Genomic DNA, 20,220 nt, shown 5'->3' on the forward strand with positions numbered 1-20,220 from the left:
TGTGATGACTCACAAATTTAGGTCCTAAACTGTGTGCTGTGGACATCAGGCTCACTTGCCACCTCCCCTGGGATTTCTAATAGCATCTCAGAGTTCACGTGTGCTAACCAGAACCCCGTTCCCTCAACCACACCTTCTCTTCCCGCCGCCTTCCCACATCCATAAATGGAAAACGCACTTTTCTACCTGTTGGGGCCAAATCCCTGTTTCCTCCTTGATGACTCCTGCCTTCTCGCTCCCCACGTTCAATCTAATGACAAATCCCGGTCATGGGACTTTCTAAGTCTCTCAAATCTGACCACTGCCCAGCACTGACGCCCCGGTACCTGCTGCCTGGACCACTGGAATCATGTCCTACGTGATGGCCTCGTTCACCCTCTCGCCCGGATATTCTCTGCCCAACAACCAGACAGAGTCTTTTCCAATGTGTGTGACATTTTGTCACTTTTTTGCTTAAATACTTCTCACCTCCTTCAAAATCAAAGCCCAAGCCCTCCCCTGCCCACATGCCTGCTGTGATCTGGCCTCTGCACCCCCTCCCCTCACCCGGGCTCCTCTCCTCTCCCCCTGTGCTCCAACCACTTGCCTTCTTGCCGCTGGCTGAACCCCCAAGCACAGCCCAGCCCCACCTCCAGGCCTCGGTGACTGCTGCTTCCTCTCCCACAATACTCTCCCCCCAGAGAGCAAGGTGGCTGCCTCCTCACCTCTTTTAGGTCTCTGCTAAAATGTCACCTTGCCCGACTACCCTTCCGGCAGTGGTAAGGACAGAGGCAGGTGGGCAGCCTCGGATGGGCACCTGCCTGGGTAGGCTGGCTGCCACCTTCTCCCGGAGGTTTGGGGCCAGAGGAAAGGAACTGCCCAGGACCAAGCTTAGCCGCCCGGATTACGGAACCTACACTGACTCCAGAAACGTGACCCTCTTTCCTTTCAATATCTGGGAAATAGCCCACCTGTGGAGGGGGTGGATCGCGCCAATTTTGTTCCATCTCACGTTCTCCTAACTTACAGGACAGAACACGGAAAGCTGAGTAGCTCCAATTTCCTTGTAGTGAGCAGCATAACCGACACATTCTAACAGTAGGAGGTGCATGCATTTCAGAAGGGGCTGGTAACTTGTAATTTATATAACTGTCTGAATCTTCCTTTATTCAACAGTAGGATGGGGGCAGCACCACTGTGAAGATTATATACAGTAACACACGATAAGGTATTTTGTAGAAACATGTTAATGTTAGTAAACAAACTGTCCAGTCACCTCTCTGGACCCAGTCACCTTATTCATAAAAATGATCATAAAGTGATCTTCCAGCTCAAAATGCGCTCATCTTTAGTGAAACTGATACCTCGTTTGAGTTTGTTCTGATGGAACACTACCCTGTCAGTAAGCCCAGTTAACAGGGCCCGTTCCTCTAGCCTTGAGTGAATGTCCCTTCCTTAGCCTCTGTCCCACACTCACATCTTTCAATGCTGAGGACACATTTCACCTCCTTTGTCAGTTTTTTCTCTAAACACTTTATATAAGAAATCTCTGTTCCTGCATTCTTCCTGGGCACTTGCCTACTTCTTCTAGCACAACATTTTTAAAATTCAACCTTTATTAAGTTTGGCTGTTCATATAGTATAATGCTCCTTGAGGACAGGCAGTAATCCTCCTCTCTCTGAATCCCCACAGACCCCAACAGTGCTTCACATGACTAGCTAACAAAATGCAGGAGATCACCATCAAACCCACTCACATATGGAAATAGAAGAATCGGCGTCTTCTGCCTTTCCTCCCACTAGCAATAGCATGACGCAATCTAATAGCCAGTTAAAGAATAAGTCTCATGAGAACTGTGCTTCCTCAGCAACTTCTATCAATATCAAGGTCCAGTCAAGGGAGGTAATTAGCTGAACAAATGTATTGAAACAGACGCTTTAGGGAAAACACTAAACGGGAAACGAAAAGAAAGAGACTCCACAGGAAAAAGTTCTTAGAAGGCTTAAAGGGAGATCATTTATAATGTTGTCAGGGATGGAAAATAAACTGCAGAAGTTGAAAACAACATCAGTGGTAAAAAAAAAAAAAAAAAAAAAGAATTCCTACATTTGGGAGGCATTTTGTAATTGGCAATGTGCTATTTTATACAAATCAGTTGAATTAAAAATAACAAGCCTATTAATTAGGGCCGAGTGGGGGGCTTTGAGCAGAGAGAAGATAGATAGGTGTATGCTCTTGGGAAGCTATAATCATGAGAAGAGGTTTCTGTGCACCTATTAACCAAAATGGCAAGTGTTTACAAAATTGGGGTTATAATTAATTATGATTTAATTTGCAAAGTAAGCACTTCCTGAGCATGAAGTGCTTGTGGAGACTCTTCTCTGGCCCTTGTTCTTATTGAACAAAAATGTAAATTCCTATTTTATTTTCTGAACAAACTATATCCTTCCTTTCTCCAAAAAGGTTTTAAGATAGATAACTCACCAAATATATACATGATGACTATATAGGAATCTTTTAAAAAATGAATGAGTACATTAGAAGAAAAATTGGGCTGGAAAAGGTAAGATAAAGCCAGGGGAGAGAGTGGCCAACACAGGTCTGTTTGCCCAGAGGTCTACACTCAAAGGCACCAACCTGTCTCATGGGTGCATAAGATGAGACAAAGCAAGTTATCTACAGAAAGGCAGGTGTTCCTAGTAGAGACAAGGCCGACATGCCTCACAGGACTTCTGATTGAGAGGATGCTGTGTGGTGTCAGGAACAGAGCCTCATGGCAAATAGCACAGACAGTTTCCCAAGGTGCTTGCTTCTAAGGCTGACTCCTGCTGACTCCATACTCAGTACTTCGGAGCACAGAGCACTGGGGTCAGGCACCTTGCTTATTTTAGGGTAAAGCTGAAACTATCTAGAAGAAGGGAGCCATTATTGATCTTTCTGGCAGCAAACAGATGCAAGTTTCTCCTTGAGTTTTAAGCAGCAATGAGGAAAGAGGTTATACTAATGAGTCACTTGAGAGGAGGTATACTTGGTTGGTGGGCCGAGTGGAGATCCATAGCTTTACTAAATTAGCTATGCTGAAAACAGGAATGATATTGTCTTACTAATCAAGAAAGTTTCCCATGTGGAAAGCGATAGCTCAGAGAGGGCCTGTGCTGCGCCTCACAAAGCTACCTGGGATTTGTGCAGAACCTACAAAGTGAGGGGCCATCAAGCCTTCGAAGTTACATGTCACAGGATGTGACCATGATAATTTTATACCAGGAGATTTTTAAGTGTAAACTATCTATATTGTCAAAAAAGGGGAGGGGGACCTCAGCAAGCCCTTTAATAAATTATTATTTTACATTATATATTCACAGTGAATATTTTACCTTATCAAAGGATAAAATAACTAAAATAAGGGAAGCTTGATATCTCTAGGTTTTCAGCCATAATAAACCAAAGGCAAGAAAACGTGTTGACTAGTCTTACAGAGTTAACCAGAAGTCAGATTAATAAACATTAATTGAATTAATTTTAGAAAATTGCTTTGACTTTCTTATCTATATTCCATAACCGTTAACTTTCCTTCTACACAATCACTAATTGAGGTCTCCCAGGTAAATTAATTCCTCGGTCAAGGTCTAGCAACTAAATTAATAGAGCTTTATCCCCGGAGGACAGCCATTATCCACTCTCCAGTAGTCTACGGACAACCTCATAGAAACTTCTATCATCCTCACTACACATTTCAACCTCTGCTTTCAATCTCCCACAGTCATTCTACGTGAAGCCACTCTAGTGACCACAGGTTAGGGGCTTTAGTCTCTGAAACAACCACGATGCACAATGCACTATGTAATCACATTTAAGAGGGAGAACATCGGCCTCCTGAGGCCAGGATCTGCCTTTCTTGTCATCTCTATGTCCCCAGCACCAAGCACAGTCAGTGCCTGGCACGCAGCAAGTGTTTATGAGTATCTGTTGAATGCATAAATGGAAGAGATGAACATTTGAAGGCCTGGTACGTGTCAGCTAGCCAAATACATAACTTCATTCTCACATTCATTCCATGTGCATTTTATAGAAAATGGATACACTGATGTGCTAAGTGACTCACCCAGAGTAAATCAGAGAACCCAGGTTGGCCCAACTCCAAGACCCTAGCCACCACTCCAGAGTCTCTCACTTGTACTCCAAGGAAGGGTGGTGCACAAGATACTCAGATATTCCCGACAGGGGTGAGGCAGGTGAGGTGCGGCACCCACTGTGCATTATGCTCAATTCCTAGTAAATCTCATTGTATCCAAGCATCAGGAAAGACTTAAAGGAACCCCTACAACTTGTCCCTAACTGATCCTACTTTGGAGCTCATTGGAGGACATCCATCTTCAGGAGACAGTGGTGCTGACCAGGCAGCCTGGGAAAGGCCCTACCAGGTCATGCTGTCTCCCAAGGCTGCCACTCCAGAGTGCCATCAAGAGATGCCCCTGAGGACAACGAAAGGCTGTGCTGCTTTGGGAAAATGAAGTCTTTCTAGATCGATTATTCATAATCACCCAAAGTAAGGTCTTAGGCGAGAGAATTCATACAGTTCACTTCTAACTTTAAAATTCAAAGCGTGCCCACTGCCCAGTTGCTCAGGCTAACGGTACTCAAGTGGACTCGTAGACATAAGAAAGTTGTCAGTTTAAAACTCAGCTATGTTCTAAATATTTTAAAACCAGCTGTCTGAAATTCAGCAACTATTTTCTCACAGAAACAATGGTAGACATGATTTACAGACCAACCCATGATTATCAGGTCAATCAATAATCCCGCAAACACTGCACATACAGGGTGGGGCAAGAGTAGGTTTACAGTTGCGAGTACAGGAAACAGAGTTTATTCTTGTATTATTATTATTGTATTATTTTCCATATGAACAACTGTAAGCCTACTTTTGCCCCACCCTGTATACAATGTAAAATACTAGAACACTGCACTCAAACATTAGCAGTTACCTAAAAGTGAAAAACTGGAAACTGTCTTAAGTAGCAGTACTGAAGAAAATGCAATTTTAATTTTATGAAATGGGTAACGTTTCTGAAGGGGTCATATAAATATTTTCAAAAGTGTTAGAAGGTGACCGTGCTGGGTTCAGAGGCCTGTTTTCACTTTCAAATGGATGACTGCCCTTTCCTTGATTCAAGAACATTATTATCCCGACACTTAGTCACCAAGTATCAACTCATCAGCTGTGAGCCACGAGCAGGGAAATCAAGAAAAAATGTTGGCAAGGTAGAGAATGAATTCCTTGGTGGGGAAGGGGAGGGAAATGGTAAAGAGATGTTGTGGGAAACTGTTTCCAAAGCAGGCCCATGACAGATAATTATTAAATAGGATAAAATGGGAGCGAGGATAGAGCAGATTCAAGACAGTGGAAGATACTATTCAGGGGATACTTACAGTACAAGGTAACCTTAACCATACTACACACCACTTCTCTGTAATTTCAGGCCTACAGATTTTAGCAGCAAATAGAGATCATTCAAACACTGAATGTATTTAACCGAATCCCTCCTAGCATACGCCTTTGCCAGGCGCTATGAATGACTGAAGAGAATCAATACGACGTAGCTGCTACATTTCACAAGTTTTTGTTTACATTTTCATTTTTCTGCTTGTTTGAAACTTCAGACCCAGTGGTTTCAAGAAGTGGTGTGCCTTCCTGATTAAGAACTCAGGTTTGAAGCTAAGCTTCCGGAGGTTACGTCCCAGGGCTGTCACTGACCTATCTTCCCCATCTGTAAAATGGGGACAATGGAAACACTGCCTGTCTCGTGTGGCTGGGTGGGAATGAGCTAATTTCAGGAATAAACAGTGCTTAGAACAATGTCTGGCACATAGTAAGCACTCAGAAGATTCTATATAAAGTCCACAACAAAAACACTTGAATTTTTCTCTGTATATTGTTAAGTCAAAAAAGTAGGGTACAGAATAGTATGTATGGTATTCTACTTTAAGGAAAAAATAAAAAGTATATATACTTGAAAGTAAACAAAAGTGGCCAGAGCAGGTGCTATGCAAGTTTATTTATATAAGCAAAGTATATCCTTGGAACGATACACAAGAAACTCAGCTGGAAGAAACTAGGTCCAGAAGAGAAAGGTAATTTCATTTTTCTCTACAAACCCTTATGGACCTTTATATTTCTGTCCCATGCTCATGTGTTATCATCCAGGAAATTTTGAAAAATATTCATTAAACTTAATTTTTTTTGGCTAGCAAGCAGAGAACAAAATTGGTAGCCATTAGTTCATCAATCCTACCTTTACTTAAAAGCTAATCCAAAACTTATCCACGAAACCATCCAATCCTGATTAAATGAGATCGAAAGATGGCAAACAGATAATTGTGTTCTTTTCCAACCATCTCAAATTAAAAAACGGAATCAGTCAATGCTGACGTCCTTAAACACGAGAACTTACTACACTGATTTGTGTGAGTCTCACAAGATGCTTAATACTTTATAGAAGCAATAAGTCAGTTAGCTACAAAAAAAGATAAAATAATAAATGTTTAAGAGGGTTAGTAAACTAATTAGTTCAATAAAATACGCCTTTTTATTTAGATTTATGACATATACAAACCATATGTTATATATAAATATAAGAATTATATATTAGAATCCAAGTGTATTCATTTGATGCTAAAAGGCATCTTGATTTCTGGTTAACTGAAAAAAAATTACTCAAGCCTGTAATGAGGCACAAAATGGGTGAATGCTAAAACACTGGATTTTCTACTTCTTGGACATACAGTCCAAAATTCAAAGGAAACTCATTTTTATTACATTTCTGACAATATAAAACAAAGAGTGAACTCTATTTCCAAGAACTTTATAATCTTGTTAATCCTCTGGGGAGAAAAAAAAGAAAGAAAACAAATGCCATGAAGACAAACCAACTCAACAACCCCAAACAGACATCTGTTTTGCTTTCTCTCATCTTAATAGCCCGGCTAGTTTAGATACAAATACTTGTTTTGCTGACAAATGTTTCCAAAATGTGAGTGAAAATTGTTTCACTGAAATAGTTTACTGTTGAGCTGAACAAATTACAAACTTCTCTGAAGTCCATGAAGCATCTGTGAAAATGAGCTAGCGTGGCCTAAAGATTTTCAAAACTGCTCACTGGGCAAAACACAGGACTCGAGGTGCCTGATGCTGCAAACCTCAGGATTTCTACAGGGAAGACGTGGGCATGCGAGGTAGTATAGATGTGGCCCAAATTCCTTGCATTTATACGGAAGACGGGGGCAGTTTAGTTTTTCAGCCTGTCACACTGAATTCCTGTGAGGGCTCAGCATTCTCCTGCAACTTTGCACAAGAATGTTCCCCTGTTTTCAGGCACTTTGCTCTACTTTCGGGGGCCTTGGCAAGGATCAAAGAAGCAGAGGGAACAAATGGTTTCCCATGCATATTGAATTCCCTCTTATACTGACTTTTTCCTCTGTCACTTGAAATTCAATATTGGCAAGATTCCCGTACATCACCTTAACCAGTAAATCGTTTGCATGCAGTCAGAGCATGAAAAGGTAGATTTCAACAGCAAGTTTTTGTAAGGAATTCAAATGAACAAATTGGATGAAAAATTAACCTTTTTATGGTATCTGTACTAAAACGCATGACTAATAAATAAAACTAGGTTTTATTTCACATTAACCTGAAATATTTTATCATTCACTCTTCTCTCTCTGACTGCTTTGTTTTGTATTGCCTAAGAAGTACAATTTTATAGGTGAAGAGTCCTTTTGTAAGAATTTGGCCTCAAAATTCTTGATTAACTTAATAATACCTAACATTTATTGAGCATTTAAGAACTATGTGCCAAGTTTTCCTTATCTGTAAAATGGGGACAAATAGTACCTACCTCATGGGTATATAATAAGATTACATGTAACATAACGTAAACCTCTAAACACAATAATTATATTTTTACTATATTATTATTATGATAATTGTGCTAATTATTATACAATGTTCTAAGAGATTTTGGACAAGAAATATGTTTTTAAGCCAAATTATTTAAATACAGCACAGTAACTGAATTACAAATGAGTGTTCATGTTTTCATTATACATATATGAGTCATATATATGCAACAAATGCAGAAAAGGCATTCTTTATACAGACTCTCAGCAAACTGGGATTAGAGGGGAATTTCCTCGAGTTGTTTAAAATACTAACAAACACCTACAAAGAACCTACAGCTAACATCATACTTAACAGTGAAAAACTGGATGTTTTTTCCCTAAGATCAGGCATAAGGCAAGGATGCCTCCTCTTAACCACTCCTACTTGGCACTGTAATTGAAGTTCTAGCTAACGCCATTAGATAAGAAAGGAAATAAAAGGTTTTTGGACTGGGAAAAAAGAAACAACGCTGTCTTTGTTCACAGGTGGTATGACTGTCTATGTAAAAAATACCAAAGAATCAACAAAAAACTCCTGGAACTAATAAGTTATTATAGAAAGGTTGCAGGGTACAAGGATAATATACAAAAGTTAATTACTTTCCCATATACCTGCAATGAACAATTGGAATTTGAAATAAAAAGCACAACATCATTTATATTAGCATCAAAAAAGAGAAAGAAATCTAAATCTAAAAAATAAATATAAGATCTATATAAAGAAAACTTCAAAACTGACTAGAAAAATAAAAATCTAAATTAAAGGAGAGATATTCCATGTACATGGGCAGGAAGATTCAATATTGTCAACATTCAGTATCATCAGTTCTTCCCAACTTGATCTATAGATTCAATGCAATTCCAATAAAAATCCCAGTAAGTTACTTGGTGGATATTGATAAGCTGATTCTAAAGTTTATATGGAAAAGCAAAAGACTGAAAATAGCCAACACAATATTGAAAAACAAAATCAGAGGACTGGGACTACCCAACTTAAAGAGTTACTGTGAAGATACAGTAACCAAGACAATGTAGTATTGGTAAAAGAACAGACAAATAGGTCAATGCAACAGAATAGAGAGCTAAAAAACAGACCCACAAGTATAGTACACTGATCTCTGACAAAGGAGTAATGGCATATCAATGGAGCAAAAATAGGCTTTTCAACAAATGATGCTATGACAACTGGGTATCTACACGCAAAAAATGAATCTAGACACTGATATTCCACTTTTCACAAAAATTAATTCAAAATGGATCAGAGACCTAAATGTAAAATGCAAAACTATGAAACTTCTAGACCATCACATAGGAGAAAACTTGTGGCATGGCAAAACGTTTTTAGATACAAAACCAAAAGCATGCTCCATGAAAGAAAAAATTCGTAAGTTGGACTTCAAATTAAAACCTTCTGCTCTGCAAAAGATACTGTTAAGAGAATGAAAAGACAAGCGAAAGACTAGGAGAAAGTATTTGCAAAACGCATATCTGATAAAGGACTTGTATCCAAAACATACTAAGAACTCTTAAAACTCAACATTAAGAAAACAAACAACCTGATTAAAAAGTGGGCCAAAGGTCTGATGAGACACCTCACCAAAGAAGATAAACAGATGGCAAATAGGCATATGAAAAGATACTCATCATATTTCATTAGGGAAATGCAAATTCAAACAACTAGATGATACTCCATACCTACTAGCATGGCCAAAATCTGACACAGTGACAACATGAAATGCTGGCAAAGATGTGGAGCAACAGGAACTCTCATTCTTTACCAGTGGGAGCAAGAAATGGTACAGCCACTTTGGAAGACAATTTGGCAGTTTCTTATCAAACTAAACATGCTATTATCATACAATCCAGCAATCACACTCCTAGGTATTTACCCAAATAAACAAAAACATATGTCCGTACAAAAACCTGCACACAAAAGCTTATAGCACCTTCATATATAATCGCCAAAATTGAAACCAACTGAAATATCCTTCAATTGGGAGGGGTAGGCAGGAATTTCTAGTTGAAGAGTAAGCATGACTTTCTTTTTTTTCCCCCCTTTAAATATGTTTTTATTGATTTCAGAGAGAGGAAGAGAGAGGGAGAGAGAGAAAGGAACATCAATGATGAGACAGAGTCATTGATCGGCTGCCTCCTGTGCCCCGAATGGGAATTGAACCATGTCCGCCTGGTTCTCAACCACTGAGCCACGCTGGCCGGGCTGCATGACTTTCTGGAATCTAATACATAAATTGAAATGTTGCTGAATGACCAGGTAAACCTCACTGTATTTCTCAAGTTAGATGGATTCTTACATATCTCCAGATGATGTGAATTTTATTAAGATAGTCAAAACCAACTCATTTTAAAGAAATGCAAAGGATTTGAAAGTTGCTAAAAAGTCAGATCTAAAAAGTTCTCATTACAAGAAAAAAATATCTGTATCTATGTGCAATCCTGGATGTTAACTAGACTGACTGTGGTGATCATTTCACAATCTATGCAAAAATCAAATCATTATGCTGTACACCCAAAGCTAATATAACGTTAGGTGTCAATTACATCTCAATAAAAAAAATAAACAAAAATTAATGCATGTAAAGAGCTATATATATCTTAAAAATTGTATATTTATAATAAAATCTCTATTTCATGTGCTTTTGAAGTTTACATACTTTTTAAAATTTGTTTAAATACTTTAGTATAAAGCCAATGCCATGCTCATGCTGCTTTGATTTATATGAAGGCTTGCCAAAATTTGCCAAAACCACGCAACCCCCACATGGATATGTGACTGTAGAAAGATATATTTACAGCACTAGAAATCCAGCCTGCAGAGCCAACAAAATGTGCATAATTACCTGCTGCGGGATCCGTAACTGCCTGGCTGGTGATGCCGGACGGAGGTTCCTGAAGCTGGTAGGTGGCGTTGGTGGCAGGCGTGGTGGGGCTGGTGCTGCTGCTGGTCATGTAGTGGGCCGGGTACGGCGAGCCGCTGTAATACTGCGCATACTGACCCTGGCCGAAACTGGGATACGACGGATAGTCCTACCAAAGCAAACCACGCAAGAATCCCCTTGTCAGAATATGCTGCTTATTTCTTACAGTTCAAAGTAGAGCCGCAGACAGATTTGTGTTTCTGAATTTAAGTAGGAGCACACAAGCGCGGGTTGACTGAAGTGCTCAGACTTGCAAACACATTTTATGTAAGATCGAAAACACTCTGTATTTCTTCTATGCCATGATGCATTACTCGGTAAAATTAAACCAACCCCCAAACCAAGCAACCCACCATGTAAGACTACTGAGATTTTAATAGGAAAAAAAAAAAAAAACTATTAAAAGGCTTAGGAAAGCTCTCACTTATAGTGTACTATAAACAGATCTTTTTTTCATATAAGAAAATAATCTGTTGCATTTTTAGAATTTCAGAAGTTAAATTGGCTTTTAAAATTACCTGCTGTGAACTGTTAAATCCAGAGGAGTTTGTGAGTGAATTGTTTCCTGTATATAATCCTGATGATGTTGTAAAACTGCTACCTAAAACAAAATGAAAAGAAATATGGTTGACCAAGCTCTGTAGAATAATGTACCTCTAGGAAATTATTACTGGGACAAAGCAGAGTTGGAGTACATTGCAAATGTACTTGGTTTCTCTTCAAAATCAGAATCCATGGCTAAAATTTCATTGATTTAAAATGGTTGACAATTTTAGTTTTATTAGATTACAAAGACTTAAAAAGTAAAGAGGTTTAACTTTGTGATGACATGAATACACATATAAGCTACAGATGAAATTATACATTTGTGCAAAAATATTAGACATTGAGCTTTCCATTTCAATTAGTAAAACACAACAGGACTTTTCATTCACATCTTTACATTAACTATGCTTAGTAAGATGATGGGATAAGATGAGATGATCTTAGTGTCCTTGCAAGCTCAAAAACAATGTTGCTACTTCCAAGAACTTAAAGTGGCCCACTGAAAAAGTTGATAACTTCATTTCACAGAAGAATGAATGGCACTACTTGAAATATTTGATAAAACAAAGATCAGAGAGGAACATGATCGATTTCCTTTCTTATTACAGGTGCTGTCTAGATAACGTTCTATGTGTTGAATGTCTGCACCTGTTCAACAATAAACAGTAGACACTGTGCAGGATACAAACCTAAGGGCAAATCTTAGTTTTGTCCGTCACTTTATTTATTATCTTCTTGTTAAACTACGCTAAGGAACAATATACTAATTTTGAGATCACATTAGTAAAGATTTTTGAAAAGACAAGATCAGGGATTGGCAAATTTATAAAAGAGAGCATTTATATACTGCAAATGGGAATTAAAATAGGCATAACCTTTCTGTTGGGCTATTTGATCAATGATTAAGAAACTGAGTATACCATTTAACCCAGCAATTTTATTGCCAGACATTTACTCTAAGAAACAAATATGGATTTATGCAGAGAGAGTTAGCAAAGACATCCTTCAATGTTGTTCCTAATAACAGAACACAGAAGCATCCCCAAGTTTGTCATAGGTGTTAATCAGAAAACAGAACACTATGAAGCTGTTTAAATGGTATTATAAGGACATTCAATGACATGGGGAAAATTTTTCATACTATTTTGCTAAAATAAACACTAAAACAATAAAAATATTTTCGGTGACCCCATTAGAAATATTTTTAAAAGCATAAAACATTTTTCCTTTTCTTTATTTTTTATTAAATTTATTGGGGTTGCATTGGTTAATAAGATTATATAGGTTTCAAGCGTACATTTCTATGATATATGATCTGTATATTGCATTGTGTGGCCACCACCCAAAGTCAGATCTTCTCCATCACCATATATTTGACCCCCTTTACCCTATACTGTCCCATTACCCACCTTCCCCCTGGTGACCACCATGCTGTTGTCTGTGTCTAAAAGCATAAGACATTTTTTAAAACCACAAAAATCTCAGAAATGTTATCTATAGAGAGGTCACATAATATTCATAAAGCCAATGTACATTTTAAATTTCTACTCAGAACCTGTGTTACTTCTGTCGATAGAAAAACAATTTTAAAAAATAAATTTTTTACGGCAAATGACGGTATAAGGCAATAAAAGTGTTGGCAGTTCACCGAGGAAGTCTTCAATGTGAACAAGCTATTCGCAGATGCCTCCAGGTGTGATGTGGTAGCTAATAAATGCCAATTATTTACTTGCTACTAAACATTTAAGTGCTGGCTTAAGAGTCAGAAAACAGCATTTCCAGTTGATCACTTATGAGCTGTTTAGACTTTGGACAAATCACCTAATCACTCTAAGATATAATTTCCCTATTGGCAAAAACTCTACTTCATAGGGTTTCTTAAACAGATCAAATGAGGTAATGTTTTGGAAAGCACAGCCAATAATCTACAGTATCAACAAATGTTAGGAACTGGGACTGTTTATTCCAGCAAACATTGCTAACATTCTCCACTGTATTTATGTGTCTTTTCTCTCTTTTTACTTTCCCAAACTAGATAAACATGACTTAATCTCTTTGCATATCTAAAATTCTTGTCCTACTTACTTAGCGAGCATCTCTGAACTTTGAAAACTCAGTCCAAGGATTTGGTCTTTTCATTAAGAAGGGAAAACATTTCCTAAGACTGCTTTAAATTTAGTGATCACACAGATCACTAAATATTGAAGCTTTTTTTCATCTGTATCTTTCAAGAATACCAACTGTTCGAAATTCCCAGGACACCCATCACAGATAAGCAGAGAGCTGGCTCACTGCTAATAATTATTCCACCGTGAGCATCAGGGCCTCGAGAGACAAGAGCCCCTATTAATGTTCATTTTCATGTGGCAATCTCATACTTCTTAATCGTATTAAACACTGGGTCATGGTGATAATTACTCGGGGATAAAAAGATGACTAAGACATAGTCTTGGACCTCACAGGACTTACCGAGGATGACATCAGTTTTGTTTTGTTTTTATAAATATTGGACCTCATGGGCAGATGACTCACTCTTTATGTATTTACATACCAGTGAACAATTAATACTGATATAGATGTATATATAAAGAAAACTTAGAATGAGTATTTTTTAAACTCCTTGTAAAACAATTTTTTTGGATAGGAATGTGACCTATTAATGCTTTTTTAAACTTTATTCTATATATTTGACAGGAAAAATTACTTTGAGTTATGACTTGTACTTTCATTTAAGCTACACATTTTTAGGTTATGACTTGCTACTTTCATTTATACTACACATTTCTGAACAATAAATACTGACCTCAATAATCCCTATCCACCAAGAAAATGAATAAGATATAGAAAATATATTTCAAAAATGGATGTTTTCATTCCTTAAGTGATTCCCTGGAACAAAGTAGAAAGACCATGGAAGCTATATCGGCACATACAGGTCACTGAGGTATGACCAAGTAAATCACAGCTCAGGAGTCCAAATGGCACCCAAGTGGCTCCCCAGACTTAATGCGACTTCCAAGCCTGCACATTAGCTGGAATTTGACAGAAGTTATACTCATTTACTGGCAACTGGAGGCTGGATTCCATTCCATTTAGTATGCTGAGCAGGCCTTTAATAGCACTCAGCGGCTCAGGAGACTCAAAGCATCTTCCAAAAGGGTCTAACTTCAGGGAGAGGTGTACATATAGAGGATCAGGCTCAGGCAATACTGAGTCCTCACCGCCAGAATCAGAGCTGCAGGGCCACCCTGCCTGCCGTCATACAGGGCGCAGGCACAGAGCTGCTAATGTGTGGCGCAGGCCACCAGCACCGGGTGTCTGTGACAGCCTCCTTTCCTGGGTCCTGCCCTCTCTGGGCCTGCAGTTCATTCTCCACGGAGGCACCGCTGCACTTGCTCGAACGTGCATATCTCATCTTCTCACTGCCCTGTTTGAAAAAGTAACTGCTAGTGGCTCCCTATTGCCCTCAAGATAAAATTCCAAATCCTCCCCAGGGCTTCTCTGTTAGACCCTGGGCTGGCTCCAGGTTATCTCTTGGGCTTATTTGGTCTCTTCCCAGTAACCCCAACCCCAGCCTGCCCAGATACACATTTCAACACTAGTGAAGCAACATGCGGTCATCTTAAGGCTACTCCTGCCCCTGCTACTCCCTCTATTGTATCCTGGCTAATTTTTTTATCAGTTTCACAATTCAGCATGGATGAGAAACCCCTTCCCAGGAAAAAACTCCCCTTTCCCGTCTTCTCCCCTTTCCTCCTAAACCTGGATTAATGAATCTGTCTATCATCTATCTATCTATCTATCTATCTATCTATCTATCTATCTATCTATCTATCATCATCTATCTCTGTGATATGTATTTATAATATATACTTTCATATATAACTTATTAAGTATTTAAGCTAATTTGTACTAATTAATAATTAATTTACCAGTTAATACAAGTTAACTAATACTAATTATATTTAATTAGTCCTTTCTCTATCAAATAGTCTAAAAAGAACCTTAGAGGCTATATAAGCAATTGGATATTTGTAGAACCCATACAAACATGCCCAGAATACAAAATATAATAAAACTAAAAATCTGTAACATCCACTGAGTGCTTACTATATTTTAGGAGTGTGTTCCTCTTTTACATACTTTATACTCCACAGCTCGATGCTATAGGAAGTATTCCCATTCCCGTTTTGTAGTTAAGGAGACAGAGGGTTGGGTTAAAATAATACAACTTCCAAGTGGTGGTATCGAATATGCAACACAGCCCTGTCTGGTTTCAGTCTACACAACGCTTCTCACACCTTCTGACCTATTCTATATTGCTTTATGGGACAGTCTGAAATTCACTAATGTGTTCTTTCCTATAGGATCGCCGACAATATACTAGAAGATAAGAGAAGTGATAAGAACAAATAATAGTACTTAAAACTTATTGAGTGGCAACTCTGAGCCAGGCCGAAATCACATATTTCACGTTTCAGTTCACTGAGCCATCACAACCACCCCGTGAGGGAGGCACTATGATATCCCATGTTACGGCTCAACAACCTACCCAAGATTATGAACAACTGTGGCAGACCTGGGATTCCATCCTAAGCCATCTGTTTGCAGACTCAAAACTCTTAATCTCCACAGTATACTGCCTCTCAAAGTAGCCAAGAGGCTTTTCATCTTAATATATTTCATCTTAATTTATTTTTTGCCAACACACTAAATACATGCTAATTAACTGCCATAGAATCATTAGGGGATACTTGTTGAATGCACATATCTGGGGTCCTCCTCAGACCCAGGAATCACTGTCTTGTTGAGGCGCAAGGGAGAGGCTGTGACCTGAAGATACACAGGTTTATTGAACACCTGCAGTGCCTGACTTAGTACCACTGTGTGTTAGTACCAGTTTAGTAGGTGTTTTAGCAACTGCTTCAAAAACACACAACCAGAATATGCTTTCTTTTTCCGCTGAAAAAGTAATCACACTCATCAAGCATTTACAGGATGGAAGCTTCTCAGAAACTGTTTTGGGGCTTTTTGGTCCTGAAGCTGGGCTAAAGCTGGTAAGGAGTAGAGGGTCCTACTCTAACAGCTGATCTGATACCAGCTGGTGCCCATACTACCAGAGGAATTTCACTGATGTTTAGGACACCACAAAGCAAAGGCAAAACCCAGCAATGATAATGCCCCCAAGAAAACTTCGGTGTGGAGTTGTAAGACCACCTCCTAGTCTCTGCTGGCCCAGCAGGGGAGGAACGTTTGTGTAGGAGGCTGCCATCCCCAGCGTGACCTGGGGAGAAAGGGCAACACATGACCAGGTAGGACAGACCTCCTCTTTCCATTAGGATCAATGCACTGAGAGTTTCTGTTGGATTTAAGAGTCTTCACTTATAACTTTGGGTCACAGAATTAGGCTTAGGATTCAGAATTCCTTTATCAAAATCATAGAAAAGTCTTCTCCTTCCTAGAGACAAATGACTTTACATGAAAAGTCACCTCTAGATAAATAAGAGAACAGAAATATTTTATGATAAAATGTCTTACATTTTATGTAACATTATATTATGCAACTTCCCCAAAGTAGAAAAAATTCCTACTTGGAATCCATTATTTCTCAATTAAGGTGTCTGGCAGAGACGGGTTCAAATAAAGCTCCAATAATACTCAGTATTATTCTTGGTAGAGTCTGAATTAAGTTATGTTCCAAGCAGGGTGGCTGTCGAAGTACCCATTAGTTAAAAGGAAAAAGTCATATCCATTTAAATAGTTTACTATTGTGAAAAATCATAGCCATCCTTCTTTTTTGGCATGGAGGGGAGATACTAACTTCCAGAACAAAACACTGGAAAAATCTTTCCTTTTAGAACATCTCTAAGAGACAGACTTATTTTTCATTCCATTGCTCTTTTTTTAAAGCAGAGAACTTTTATATTCTGAGTGGGCAGATTAAATATATCATATTAAGAAAAACCCTTTCAAGTTAGTTCAGTCGACAGCACCCACTGGCAGTCTTTACAGCCACAATCACTACTCGAGAGGCGGTTATAGACCAAAAGAAGCAGGTGTCATGAGTCTATCCCTTGGGGAAAGTTTAAACACACACACACACACACACACACTCTCATGGACAACACAAAGAAACATCTGCTTGCATTACCTACACGTGTTGACGTGGAGCTGCTCGGGAAATGAAATGACGACACCTGGTTAGGTTGGAAAAACACACACAACTGTGCACAGAAAAAGACAAGCCTCTTGATCATTTGTTTAAGGAAAGGATAACAGTTCAGGATAAGAAATGGCATTCTTTAACTGAAAACCCCAAGAATCTGAATGGTGAATATATCAATAGGAACATATTGGGATACAGGAAATGTTATGATTCTCGCTCTCCTTTCAAGGGCTGGAGGAGGTGGGGAGGAGCTGTTATATATAGAAAGATCTGTATGTTTCCGTCACTGGGTCTGAAGTTGGGGTTTGGGGTAGAGAGTTGGGATGTGGTACAGGGACAGGACCACGCTATGTCCCAAGGCTCCCCATCCACAGCCCGCGCTACTAGCTCGGGATGGGGACTGCTGTCCTGGAAACTCCTCTTACTCTTTGCTTCTCTAACTTTGATGCTTCTCTCTCTCTGTCCCCATTTCCCTTCCTCCGAGGCCTGGCTCAAGTCTTGTCTTTCCAACAAGGTTTCCCTGGCTATTCTTCAGCTAAGTTATAATTAATACCATGGAATTTATCTCTTCGTTGGAACAATACTAAAGAAGTGCTCGCTCATTAGTCTTGTTTTCATCCTCATCGTAAGTTCCTTCAATTTCTGGGTTACATTTATCCCACTACCTCACACCGAGAAGGTAAACCATGTCTGCCTCAGGCCTTCGAAGGGTTTCATCTAGGCTCAAGTGGGAGACAGAAATGGTATTTGAGAATTTCTTCTTTTTTTAAATTTAAAAAAGGAATTTATTGGCCTATAAATTTGGAAAGTCTAAAGTTGCACATAACACGGCTAGATCTAGTAATTCAAACGATGTTATCAGGTCTCTGCCTCGCCATCTCGTAATTATGTCTTCTTTTGCTGGTCGAGAATTTCAATCCAGTGTGGCTAGTGACAGAAGGGTCCACTGAGAATGACTTTCACAAAGAATTGTGTGTAGGAATAGGAGGACGCCTTTCTATAACTGTGTGTGTGTGTGTGTGTGTGTGTGTGTGTGTGTGTGTGGTAGCAGTAGGCAGTTTGGAAGGGTGACTTGAAGGCCAACAGACATCAGGAGAGAAAAATTCTCTCAACTTCCTTATTTGTTCAATAAAAAAGAGAGTAGGGAAAGGAAAAACAACCAAATAATAATTGAGCTTATTTCTCAGATTTTATCTAGAGGACACATACTTTGCTGGGGGTTTTTTTGGTGTGTTTTTAACTACAGGGTATATAAAGGCTTATCTTTAAAAATTAGAATATAATCCCTACTTCAGATATAAACTATATGAAGAAAATTAAATGCAAGACCTAGGAATATTTACTGGAAGGATTTAAAATATTTCATCTCCAGAAAAAAATCCAGCAGAGTTTTAAATCAAATCAAATTTTAAACTGATTAAGCATCATGGATTTTGGACAGTTCATAAAAATCTCACTGATCTCTGCTATGAGTGCCACTGGATCCCAGAGATGGTACAAGGAGTTCACATCCATATACCACATGGGCATCCTAACAGAACACTGACCTCATGGTACAGGTACAGACTACTAAATCTGTTAGCTCAGATACTGGCATATTATGGGTATATTAGTGAAAATAACAGTGTTGCTTACATGTGAAAGATTTCAAATTCAGAATGCAATAACCTCCTATGTTTTTATAGTACATTTATAACACAATAAGCAGAGGGAACGGTGATTTCCTTGTCCAAGGACATTCAGTTAGGGAATGACCATTATCTCCACTTCCAGGTCAATGTTTTTCATACTACTGGACCAAACCTACCTTTTAGATTTTTAGAGGCAGGAACATTGAAAGGGAATTAGATATTATGAAAAGTGGTATTAATTTTTGGTTATACAAACATCCCAGACACACCAAGGGTAGAGACAAGGGCACCTGAGCAATTTAGTAAATAAATTCAGAATCCAACTACCTGATTTCTGAAAGACTTCTTCATTGCAACTCTCTTTTTAGGCTAGTAAAGAATTTTAAAAGTAAATGATATAAAGTCACCCAGGGATAGTGTATCACAAAGACTCTGCTTTCTTGTCACTGTCAGGGGTTCCTACAGAGAAAGGGTGGTGGTCTCATCAACCGTAACAAACAAGAAACAGTCTTGCTAGAAGACCCTGTGTGGGTCACCAGTTCTATAGGTGCTAAGCAACTGTAGTTTAAAAATTAACCAACACCTTAAAACTTATATTAGTGAACCCCTACTACTTTTTTTCACAGTTAAGAAGAACCCAGTCTATGTTGATTTATAACATGGTTTAAAATGCTAAGTCAGAGTGTTGTGTATGATTTAACCTAGGGAACGTTGCCCAGCTTTAACTTAAAACAACTTAAAAAAATAAAAAGGTAACGTGCAGGTCAAAGGTCTGCTTCACAGGGAACAAGCACTCACATTAAACACCAGAGCCCCAGCCAACAGGAGAATGCTGGGACCTGCTGGGGCCTGTCTGAACTTCCCAGGTTTTAGAGTGTTTTCTAGCACTCACTGGGCAAGCAGGATGCTATTATCCCCCATGTATTTTCACAGAAGCCCATTTGCTCTCCTTCCCTGGCCTCTTCGCCATGGGCTGTGTCCATCATCGGGCGCGATCTATGTGGCAGAAGTTCATGCAGCTCC

At 38.9% G+C, this 20,220-nt stretch overlaps 1 protein-coding gene across 13 annotated transcripts in view; it reads right to left on the bottom strand.

Moving 5' to 3' along the window:
• Positions 1 to 20,220, bottom strand: part of EYA1 (EYA transcriptional coactivator and phosphatase 1) — a 281,949-nt gene that overhangs the window by 76,546 nt on the left and 185,183 nt on the right. For all 13 annotated transcript variants that reach the window (XM_081117344.1, XM_081117349.1, XM_081117348.1 and 10 more), the window contains 2 exons: positions 11,373 to 11,455; positions 10,777 to 10,963 (listed from right to left, as the gene is read on the bottom strand). In XM_081117344.1, coding sequence (XP_080973470.1) covers positions 10,777 to 10,963; positions 11,373 to 11,455 — 270 coding nt within the window. The remainder of the gene's footprint in view (positions 1 to 10,776; positions 10,964 to 11,372; positions 11,456 to 20,220) is intronic.

This window comes from Miniopterus schreibersii (genome assembly GCF_964146895.1).
Source record: "Miniopterus schreibersii genome assembly, chromosome: 17".
Classification (NCBI taxonomy): Eukaryota; Metazoa; Chordata; class Mammalia; order Chiroptera; family Miniopteridae; genus Miniopterus; species Miniopterus schreibersii.